Raw genomic sequence first — 12,075 nt, 5'->3', positions numbered from 1 at the left:
GGTGTGACGTGCAAGCACAAATTTTTATCTTTAACAAAGTTCCAGGTGGTTATGATGCTGCCACTGTTGTCAGACCACACTTTGAAAACCACTGCTCTAAAATATCACCTCTTTTAAGATTTTGACCGGTCCCGCTTTTCCTTCATGAATCCTAGAACTGGTGGGCAACAAAATTGTTAATGCGGAGATTCCCAGAGAACAGAGCGGTACATTACCTGACTGCCTGGTCTCTGACAGCTAAGATGCTGTCTACCAGGCATTCTGGTACGACAAAGTGTTTCACACGCTACGGTTTTATGCGGTTCGTGGCTCTGGACAGTGACACTCACCGTGTTCTCTTGACCACTGGCCCCAAATTTTGATTATTTACTGTTTCAACTATTAGGCAAACACTTGTTCCTACACAGTTGAAGATCTGAAGGATCTCATCTTTAAACCTCAAAGATGGCTCAAATCGATCTGTTACTCTCTTTTGACTCCTGGTCACTTTCACCTAACTTATGATTTTTCTAACGGTGGCCACTCTCTAACATGTTAGCGTCTACGAATGAAAGCCGGGCACAAAGGTGTCACTCTAGGGCAGGGCTTCTGCTGTGGAGGCGGGGACAACACCCAGTGATTAAGTGTGCTGTGCAGGGATACTGAAATGAACTTTAAGTGCTCTCATAAACCATTTATGCCGGGCAAATTCGTCTCAGGGCAACTGGAGAGGCTAATGAAACAAATCCCTTGTGAAGATGAAGGGAAAAAAAAACGAACTTCAAGGACATGCTCATCAAAGGACTCACCAATCATATCTTAAGTTCCCTGATATATTACTAGCAAATTCACGGGGCTGAACTATGAGGAGTATTTGCATCAAGTCACAAAATTCAAAGCAATCAAGCATTTTGCAATCCACTGCTGCATAAAAGGAATTAAGAAATGGGGAAATGAAAATAATCCACTGCTTTTGATGTTTATTAGGTTTACAAAAACTGTACATTTTTTTCCTTAAGAAAAAGCATTAACTTAGTACTGGTATCAAATAGACTAAACATCCATTAACAGGAAAATATTCTGATTTTTATTTTTGCACGTTATTCTCAAGTACACAATTACAATAATGTCACACATCCCTATATGATTTTCTTTTTATGTATTTTACTTTTTTTTTTTACAAAGTGTACAGAGGGAGGGACATACAATATTTAATAGGATATTTCTACAGAACAATAACTTATATTATGTCCTTGTAAAAATCTGTACCTCTTTAAAACATTTAACTGAAACATCCATTTTTTTTAGCTTTGCTAATCAAAATTGTTTTAAGAATTAAAACTAGGTTGTAACTAATGTCAGTACATAACAGTGACTACAATTTCATTTTCTCTTTATACAGACAAATACATTTTATCATATTCACTTGACCAAACCCTTAAATACCTTTTAAAGGTTTCAATATTGTGCTTTAAAAAGAAAATAACTGTGTATGATTCCAGACTATGTAAGAGAAATATAAAGTGTGTAGAGTGTTGTGTTCTTTATCTTTCAGTTTATTTAAAAAAATATAGTTAAATGACCAATTATTTATATTTTCTGTACTAATTTTACAGCATGTTTTAAGGTTAATAAATTTCCACTTTCATTTAAGTGTCTTCTTTTACATGATTTCTGGGGAAAAAAACGGAGATTTTTAAAGGTTCTCACAAAAAAACAGACAGAGCTTTCAAGGATAGTACTGCGGGGCAATGAATCACACAATTGTAAGTTACTTTAAAAAAAAAAAGCACGTATGAGAGCCAAGAGGGCACAGGAGCTCCCACTGGGATAGGCCCATGCCTTGGCTTTAACTAGCATTCAGGTTGGAGTTCATACCAGCCTAAAGCACTTGATTTACAACTGGACGAAATCAATCTAGCATTTCAGAGGCTTGCCAACCACCAAATATTTAGATTTCTAACCCTATAAATATAATTCTTGAATACAAATATCAATGGCAAAGAGAAAGATGAAAGGCCAAAACCTAACAGCACAAAGGGGATGGAGCACCATAATGAAGTGGCAAGGCAGCTATCCAGTGGGAAGAAAATTCCTAAATCTCCTACGACGTGCCAGATACTCATATGCTGACAGCCAATTTAAAGGACCCCAAAAACTGTTTTCCATTTTCCAAGATCCCTCTTAACATAACCAAATTCTAATTAACCGAGTTCATTTTATGCATTTCTGACTCTGATTCAGAACTGTTTGTTTAAAAAATGTCGGCTCTCAAAGACAGACAAAACTGTGAAAGACTTGGTGATGTTCCAAATAAGGCCTCAGATTTTCCTCATGCACTTAAACACACCTTTATCTTCTAACCAAAGCCAAGTTGAGCGTTCAGTTTTTTAATGTTTGGTAACTGTAACTAAGAAATAAAAGAGCAGGCTGGACCCGCCCAGTGTAAGTCATAATTAGCACCCAATCTCTGGGACATGGAGCTGTGGTTTCCTTAATCCCCCTCACTGGGTGACGCAGAGTTCCCTCATGGGCTTCTCAGAGAGAACTGAGGGAGTTATGTCCGGATACTCATTAGCTTTTCAGAAAAATATAAAGGCATGGAGCTGAAGTTGTATGAAAACATTCTATCTAGAAACATCTTAACGTCTATTTTTTCAATTACCAAAGATATTTAAAAGAAAATACCTTTACTCTTTAAAAATACTAGTGTCCTTATTTTCCTTCTAATTCTTCACCTGAGTAGTCTCTCTGAAGAGCATGATTTACAAAATGCTCTCTCATGCATCCCTGCATCTTTCATGTTATTGTAAATTTAATACTTTTCATTATAGATCTTAACTACTACTGGGGTTGTGTGTATAAATATGTAAAATAAGCAATACACACAGATACATGTTCTCTATATATGTGCATATATATAATTCAGGGTACATTTACATATATAAAGTCGCAAAAGATCCTACGAGCCACGAATTACCTCTAGGAGATTCCAAAATGCAGTCCTCGATAATCTCATTTGTAGCACACAACCATTCCAAGACAAAGCAGCACAGACGGAATAATCAAAATACAACAGCATCAAGCAAAATTTGTCAAGGAAGTTCTCTAAAAGTTTGCTATGCTGACAAAAGATGTAAATACGTCAAAGAAAGCCCCCAAAGAAGTATAGTTTGTCTGCTAAACAAAATGAAAAGTAAACACGAACCCAGCCACTGTTCTTTCCTCAGCGATGCCAGGGACGCAAAAGCTCAAATGGAAACTTTCATTGTCATGTGGTCTGAAAATAGTAAGCAAGACAAGTAAATGACTTCCACGTTAGGATAATTAGACCTGACTGTAAAATCTCCCATTTATGTTAGTAGATGTCTCTGACAATTTTATTGTGAGAAATTTATGGGAACAAAAAAAAATGAGTCAACATGAATCTTTTCAGAGTTATCAATCTAAAGTTACCTTAACTTTAAGTTAAATGGTCTTAGAAGAGTACCATCAAGGTAAGCAAGGTAAATATTTAAATAAATATAAAACTTCTAAGATAGAAAAATTCAGTATAGAATCAGGGATTACTTTATTAAAAGCAACTTACTTGTTGCTGCTTTCCCCCATTTATTAAACAAACTGAATAGAATTCAGAACACACTATTAAACAAAATGTAAAAAAAAAAACCAACTCAACTAGAAGCAATAATTCTATTTGTACACAGCATAAATCAATATACAGTATTGTTATGTGAATGAGACGGGTTGGCTTTAAAATGAAATTTCCGCTTCAAGGCCACCATCTCCACAAATGTCTGTAGCGGTATCGTCAGGGCAGGCCCACTTCTTTATGGTGTCGCATTATGTGCTGGTTCTTTTCGGAAGGTCTCCGGAAGCCTTTCTTGCAGTACTCGCACCGGTGAGGGTAGTCTTTCGTATGAATGGAGATGACGTGCCGTTTAAAGCCGGACGCATCTGTAGTGCTATACTCACAGTACTCACACTGATACACCTTCCTGCCACTGTGGGTCTTCATATGCTTTTTAAGCTCATTCTGTTGCCTAAATCCCTTTCTACATCTCTTACACCTAAACGGAAGATCTTTTGTGTGAACGGAGAGGATATGGCGACTCAGAACAAATGGATCCGCGATCTTAAAGTCACAGTGTCGACACTGGTGCATTTTTTTACCCTTGTGGGCAGCCACGTGTTTCTTGAGTTCGGAAGGCCTGTGAAAGCCTTTCTCACACATGTCACACTTATGGGGGTAGTCCTTCGTGTGAACCGAAATTATGTGTCGTTTCAAATCGCTTGAGTTCGAGCTCTTGTGGTCGCAGTGCAAACACTGGTGTGTTTTGCTTTCTTGGTGGATAAGAGCATGTTGCTGCACCTCTTTGGTATCTGAGAAAGTCAGAAGACAGATGTCACACTTGAATGGCATCTCTTTACTATGCTTAGTTTTTACATGTGTTTTCAAGTTAGAAGAGTCTGCAGACCTATATTCGCAGTACTGGCACTGGTACGGCTTCTCCCCGGTATGGATTCGCATGTGCTTTTTGAGCTCCGACGGGTGACGAAAACCTTTCCCGCACTCCACACAAATGTGAGGAAAGTTCTTGCTGTGGACCGCCAAAAGGTGGCGATTCAATAACCCTTGTTCAGCTGTCTCGTATTCACAGAATTTACACTTGTGCATTTTGTTGGCTCCTTTTTCCTTATGCACCATTTTGTGAGTAAACAAAGCCCCAGCATGAGAGAAATGCTTCCCACACTCGTCGCACTCGATGGCCTTCTCTGCCTTGCTGGTCAGCTTGTGGCTCTCCAGGTGGTTGTGTAAACTTATCTTCTTGTTGGTAGTGTAATCACAGTCTGTACAGCGGTACTTCTTCTTGGTAAGGTGTTCAGGATGGTTTTTCATGTGCCTTTTCAAAAAACCTCTCGACTTAAATTTTTTCCCACAAATCATGCAAGGATAGACAGTCAAGGGATGTCCATCAGGGCCAATAATTATTGCTAGGAAAGGAAAAGAAAGGCGCATGAGTGATCAAACCAAGTTCCATTTTGGTTTCTGCAAGCATTTAAAGTGTGTGTTCTGAACATTATTAGGCAAGTATTCCTAGGTTAAGCTATTTGCTACGTGACATTCCTTTTACCATTTTTCAGTATAAGAGATAGAGCAACCCTGTCATAAAGAGAACCCTGGTCTGAAAACTTCATTCAGTCTGATTGTACCAACCTCAGTCCCTCCAGTTTAAAAAATCAATCAATAAATACGTAACTTCTGCCAACTAGTGATCAAAGCTCTATCAGTTTAGAAATCGGTAGAAAATTCTTCACAAAAACAAAGTTTTGTAATCACAATTCCTGCTTTGGTTATTCTGAAAAACCTAATTTTGTGTCACTTTACAGTAAAGCTTAAATCCACCTACAAAAATTTTAATATGCAAATCGCCATCCACGAATAGACAGGAACAGGGTCACGTAAACTGAAGTACTTGTCCTGCTGCTCTGGAAATTATGCCTGCCTTAAGGTAACATAATCCAATTCTTTGCATTAATTTAGTTTTTAAAACAGTTAATGCTTGTAACGTGTTTGAGGGATTTCTTTTCATTTCCACCTAAAAACCACCTGAGTTTTGAAATTTTTTTCCCCATCCACGTTTGATCCATTCCCTGTTTCTTTTTATCCCAGGAAATCATTCATGAATATCACTGAATTCTTAAAATTATATTTTCAAATTCCATACACAAAAGCTTACATGTGGTCTAGCAGCTAAAATGCCATCACAACACCTCCGTGGATACATACTAGAGTTCCATCTGAGAGCTTGCCAAGCACGCTGCGCTGTGGGACTCATGTGCCCTCACCTGTTTGGTACTGCCTGGAATCAGGTCTTCTCCTTTTCTTTGGTTTTTGTTTAGCCAGTCTGCCGAGCCCAGCAGACTCATCTATGTGCAAGAGGGCACTTGCAGTGCCATTCCGGGTTTCAATTCCATCAGAATTATTACCTAACAATGCGTATTAAAAAACAAAATTATACAGTATTATAAATTATAAAAAATTAGGGACTCTTTATTAACTATAACAACGAAAAGTAAGCCATGATACTCATGAATGACAGAAAGTCCCCATTCTAGGTAATGGGTTTTAGGTCCACATTTATTATAGTGAGACGGTAGGAAATGCCTCGCTTCCAAATCTAAAAAACACATGTCAGCATTTTGCCCCTTGAACTCCCATGTTGTCTCCCCAAATTGTAAAGTCATGGGCCAGATACAATCAAGATGAAAAGTTTCAGCTTGAAAGCCTGCATACTTCTTGCGGTACTTCCTTCTACGTAATATACACATGAAGGAAATTCCTGTTATAAATAAAGACAAAAGGTAGACTTTATCATCTTCCTCTCCTCTTGTTTAAATCAAGTAACCCTTACAGGGTAGTGGTGTTTCCTATTTCGGAAACCTAAGGCCACAGACACCGTTTCCAGTCACGAATTCACGTGCGCGAGCCAACTCCATTCGAAGAGCCGCCACGTGACTTACCGTAAGCTGCTGCCCATGCGATTGGCATGAAGGTTTTGATTTCATTGTCGTCGATCTGCTGATCATGCGCCGCGGCGGCAGCCGCCGCCGCCGCTGCATCCTCCTCCCCTACGATCACCTCCATATAAACTTCATCGGCAATTTCCGCGACATCTAAGTAGGAAATTATATCAAATTTTGTGACCAGGTTTACAGAGATCACAGGAAAGATGTTTTTATTTGAATTCAGTTAGCAGACAAGTAGAAGGAAGGTTCAAGTGTTACACACCTAGAACACAGCTTTCACAGAGTCCTAAGCAGGCAACGAATATTTGTTTAACGAATCATTCATTTCTTGGCTTTCATCTTAACTTGTTCTTTTTTTTTTTTTTTTTTAAAGATTTTATTTATTTATTTGAGAGAGAGAGAGAGAGAGCACATGAGATGGGGGAGGGTCAGAGGGAGAAGCAGACTCCCTGCTGAGCAGGGAGCCCGATGCGGGACTCGATCCCCGGACTCCAGGATCATGACCTGAGCCGAAGGCAGTCGCTTAACCAACTGAGCCACCCAGGCGCCCCTTAACTTGTTTTTAAAGCAACATTCTACGCATCCATAACGAGTTACCGAGACTGCCCTTGGAACACGGCAGCATAATAATCTCTACAATAATGCTACTTGTTTTCCTTCAAATACTGACCATAGTTAAAAAGAGAGCTACAGAAACACAAAACTTTCTCCCACAAAAAGGCCACCTACTTACTTAAATCTTCATCTTCTTGCTGAGAGTCGTTGACAGTCATATAAACCATCTTTTCCCTTGGCACACGAATACTGCTATTCTGATCAAGTAATTCAACTCCATGGTCATTCTCAGGCTCACTCTCCACAATGTCTACGGTGCCACCTATCAGGGAAGATGACAGCTCCGAGAATTTATCTGAAAACTTCATTTCCACCCATCTGACTTAACACATGTCATATACTTTTCTACTGCTACATGGAAATCCTTGTTTAAAAGTTATCTTCAGAAAAGATTTCAAAGGTCCGCAATCTAAACAACCCAAAAGAAATCAGGCTGAAGTGTCTTATCAGGATGCATACTATGCCGAAGCTTTCCTCTTACCTAAGTCATCCTCTCCAGGGTCAGCTTTAAAAATGTACACCTTGATGACTTCAGGGCAAGTGCCATCCACCTTACAAGGATCGATTTCCGACTCTGCGTCCATGGTCATTCCAGAGGAACCATCGTGTTCTATTTTGCCAGCATCATCCACTGAAAAGGCAGAAAATACATTACAAATAACACTAGCAGATACTTAAATGTTACTGTTTTGCAAAGTCCTTTGTACAAATATCATCCCTAACAGGATTCATACAAAATAGGATGATTTTACCTAGACCAGTAGACACGCAGAGCACGGTGGGAAATGTGGCTGACTGCTAGGCCAAAGCAGGGGTCATGGAGGGCCTTGTGCAACCAGGCAGAGGGGTTCAGACTTGACAATGGTAGGTCAGAGGTTTCTCAATCTGGTCAGGTGTCATCTCTCTTAGGGAACTAAAGAACACAGGCCCCAGCCCAGCAGCACTACAGAATTAGAATCTGTAGGGGTGAAGCCAGATACATGGAGCGATTTAGAGATTCCAGAGCAGTGAGAATGACAGATCACCATGTTCGCTAACATCAGGACTTAAGAGTCAAAACTGAACATGACAAAGGAGCCAGGGATAACTATGGGGTTTCTGATTTAGGTGACCGAGTGACTGGGGGAAGAAATGTTAATCAGAGAAATGAGTAAAAGGCTCTCTCTTCCTGCATGGGTAATTAATTTAAGGTCTGAGAGGTAACATCCCTAAAAGCTCTCAGACCAGTGCCTGTCCCCGTTCTTTTATATTCACAGCACCCTTTGCTTGTTTCTCTCCGAGTATACGATTTATTGTATTGTCACTATCAGGGACTTTCCCCCATCTTTCCCACTGATAGAGCAGAACTTGTCATTTTATTAGTCTTTTAAGACAAGAGTCTGGTGATGATAGATGCTCAGAATATTGATGAGCCAATGACTCAATGAATGAGATGTAAAGACAGTTGCTGGATATTTGAGTCTGAAAGCTGAAGGCTGACAGATTTGGGAGCCAACAGCTCTGTGCTAACTAGCCCTGAGATCACACAGTGAGGACCTGCAGTGTGAGGAAAGAGTGTGCTATGGATATCTTGGGGAACATCACAGTTTAAGGGAGGGACAAGAAGAGTTCACAAAGGAACCCAAGAAGGGAAAGCTGGAGAGGCTGGTGGAGGATCGTGAAGGAAGCGAGGCAGTTATAAATTCCAAGAAGCCTGGTAAGGTCCACAGCAATAATGCAGCACACACCCTAGTAACGGAGGAATGACCTGGAAGTCACTGACGCTCCTGGGGAAAAGCAGTGTAGTAAAGGCTATATGAGGTCAGATTAAAGTGGGGTGAGGATTCAATGGAAGGTGTGCGTTTCTTCAAGAAGTCTAATTTTAAAATGGAGAACAAAGGGGCAGTAACTAGAACGGGGAACAGGGTCAAGGACTTTTCTGTTTAACTGATAAGAACACTCAAGCATATTCAGTCTGTGGGAGCAAATACAACAGACGGGAAGAAGCTGAAGCCAGAGGACACGGGAAAACTTCTGGATCAAGATCTCAGAGGAAAGGGGGAAGATGAAATTAGAGGCAAAGATGAAGAAATTCTCCTTAGACAGTGGGAGCAATATGCGATCCTTCTGAGACCTGAAGTGGTAAACATGGATGCAAAGAGAGCTACATCGTGTTAAGGGGGAAGGCTGTAATGCTGGGAGCTGGAGAAGTTCGTGGCTGGTGGCTTCAACCGTGGATATGAAACCAGAGGCAAGGGCTTTGGTTACCAGGGAGAAAATGGCAAACTAGGTGAAGAGCTTAAGAAGCTGGAGAAAATGAGCTGATCCAGGACAAGCCTCATGATATGCAGGTTCAAAGAGACCAACTGGTTAAACTCTGTGGTCTGAGAAAACAAAGAGAGGTTCCCTGAACTCTGCACATAACTACCTAAATTCAAGGATCTTGACTATGCTTTTTATAAAAATGATTTGTAAGGGGAAAGAATTGGCATTAGGTCCTTATTTCTGGCCTGATGTGTACTTACCCCTTTTCAAAGCTAAATATTTTTATGACATACCAAGCTGACTGAGCCCAGGCTATTTTCTTAAAGGTAGCTCTGCAATTTCAAAGTGAGGTAGTGATAACAAGGATGAAGATCCCCCCCAAACTAGCTGGAGAGACCTGACTAAACCTGCTACGTCTTCAGAACACTCATCTCTGAGCAGTTAGATCTTGTTGATGAAGCTTGCCCTTTTTTGGCAAGGTATGGCAAAACTGATTCTAACAGCTACTGGAAAATCAAATGTCCTCGTGTTTACAAAGAACAAGGTCAGGCTAGCTGTTTTGGCATATTTTAGCTTGTTGGTACTCATAAGATAAAGCCTTTGATGACTGAAAAATCTTCATTTTGGAGCTCGCAAAATGGCATGTATTTATCTATAATTTGGAGGAAAAGACCTTTCTGTTTGCTTTCATAAGTGTGTGGGGAAAACACATTTCAAATATACAGGCTCACCTGAGCCAAGCAAAGCTATTCTATTATTAGACAAAAGTAGAATTCACCTTCAAGTTTTCACCTTGAGAATTTGCCCCACTAACTCAACTTATGAAATTACTCTGAATATGAAAAATTACAGAAGTGATTTTTTTAAAAAAACCCACTTTGATGGTCCTGTTAAGGACTCAAAATTTCTCTGTGATTTTAAAGCTACCATAAAAATGAATTTCTAAAAACAAAGAAGCCTTGGATAAAACTGAGTCATCATATGTATGATTTCCGCCTAAGTGCCTTCTTCTAATGTAGTGATGAAGAGCTAGAGCTCTGGAACAAGGCCTCTCCAAAACAGAAGAGCATAATTTCTGGAAATTAAGACTACTTCTAATAATAACTACCATTTGCATGGCATTTTGCTATTTCCTTATCATTTCTATGTACTTTAATTTTATTTGATCCTTACCTTTTCCAGATAAAGAAATAAAGGCTCTGAGATGGTATGTGCCTTGCCCAAAGTCAGTGAACTAATGAGTGAGGGATGGGAGAGAGAAGAGGTACCTGTCTTTAGAACCCAGGCCTTTATTTTCATCTTCTGATTTTTTAAGAAATGTATGTTTACTGTATAAAACTTAGAATTAAAAAAAAAAATCACCAATAGTCCCACCAACCAGAGATTCCATCATTATGTTAGGAAATTTTCTTCCCAGTTTTTTCTATTTGTGTTAAAGTAAAATTGGCATCACAGTTTCCTCAAGCCTTACATAATAATAATCTTTACAACTCATCCAATATTTTATTTTTTTAACTTTTTTTTTAAAGATTTTATTTATTTGACAGTGAGAGAGAGAGTACAAGCAGGGGGAGAAGGAGAGGGAGAAGCAGGCTTCCCACTGAGCAGAGAGCCCGGCGTGGGGCTCGATCCCTGGGATCATGACCTGAGCTGAAGGCAGACGCTTTACCCAATGAGCCACCCAGGCACCCCTCATCCAGTATTTTAAACTTCAAAACTGAGAAACATTTGACTTATCGATGATCTCATTAGTAACAGCAAAACTATAGCACAATATAGGCAATACTTTATACTGCTTGAAGGGAGCTTCAGTAAACTCTCCTAAAGACTGAAAATTGAGGGATACTTATTTGCAATGTTATAGATACCACGGTGTCTAAAAATATAGTTAAGATCTCAAAAAAACCAGTAGTTTCTGGAAAAGAAAAATTACTGGGGTGTGGGTGGGAAATACACCACTTCAAGTAAATTGGTTTTGGTTTTGGGTTTTTTTTTAAGAGAGAGAGGGAGAGCGTGCAAGCTCCTGCAGGGGGAGGGGCAAAGGGAGAGGGAAAGAGAGAATCTTAAGTAGGCTCCATGCCCAGTGCGGAGCCCAACGCAGGGCCCAACACAGGGCTCCATCTCACAACCCTGAGAGCAGGACCTGAGCCAAAATCAAGAGTCAGTCGCTTAAATGACTGAGCCACCCAGGCACCCGTTTTTTTCTTTACGTAGGCTCCACACACAGCATGGAGCCCAACGCAGGGCTTGAACTCACGACCCTGACATCAAGACCTGAGCTGAAATCAAGAGTTGGATGCTTAACTGAGCCACCCAGGTGCCCCCAAGTAAACTGTTAAACGAATGTTGATCTAATTAAAAGATCAGTAAAACTAAGCTGATGGAGAATCTATATAACAAGGAAGGATGGTGGTCATGATGGATAATGGTAACATTTACTGACCACATACCAAGCCCTTAAAATGTAACCATTCACTCCTCACAAAAACCTTATGACATAGGTAATATTGTTTTGTTATTCTCAATTAAGTTTCTAGACAAATTTTTATAATTTTTACCAAGACAGAAAAATATATGATATTGGATTGCGGTGGAATTGCATTTTGTACAAATTAACATCATAGAAAGAAAAGATCTTTACCATTTGATCTCTCTCTTCCTACGTTTCCTACCAAATACCCCTAGACGTAGCCCTCAGTCAGCTTT

The 12,075-nt window shown here is 39.8% G+C and overlaps 1 protein-coding gene across 4 annotated transcripts in view; it reads right to left on the bottom strand.

Annotated features, from left to right (window-relative positions):
• Nucleotides 1–942: 942 nt before the first annotated feature.
• ZFX (zinc finger protein X-linked) overlaps nucleotides 943–12,075 on the bottom strand; it is a 54,390-nt gene continuing 43,257 nt past the window's right edge. For 3 of the 4 annotated variants that reach the window (XM_032389557.1, XM_032389555.1, XM_032389558.1), the window contains exons 4-8: nucleotides 7,607–7,756; nucleotides 7,244–7,387; nucleotides 6,505–6,657; nucleotides 5,830–5,970; nucleotides 943–4,974 (exon numbers count right to left, since the gene is read on the bottom strand). In XM_032389557.1, coding sequence (XP_032245448.1) covers nucleotides 3,791–4,974; nucleotides 5,830–5,970; nucleotides 6,505–6,657; nucleotides 7,244–7,387; nucleotides 7,607–7,756 — 1,772 coding nt within the window. In that variant the 3' untranslated portion in view covers nucleotides 943–3,790. The remainder of the gene's footprint in view (nucleotides 4,975–5,829; nucleotides 5,971–6,504; nucleotides 6,658–7,243; nucleotides 7,388–7,606; nucleotides 7,757–12,075) is intronic. The other variant, XM_032389559.1, reaches the window with a different exon arrangement.

Source organism: Phoca vitulina, unplaced genomic scaffold (assembly GCF_004348235.1).
Source record: "Phoca vitulina isolate PV1807 unplaced genomic scaffold, GSC_HSeal_1.0 scaffold55, whole genome shotgun sequence".
Taxonomy (NCBI): domain Eukaryota; kingdom Metazoa; phylum Chordata; class Mammalia; order Carnivora; family Phocidae; genus Phoca; species Phoca vitulina.
Note: the sequence above shows the minus strand (reverse complement) of the source record. Positions and strands in the feature narration are given on the sequence as shown.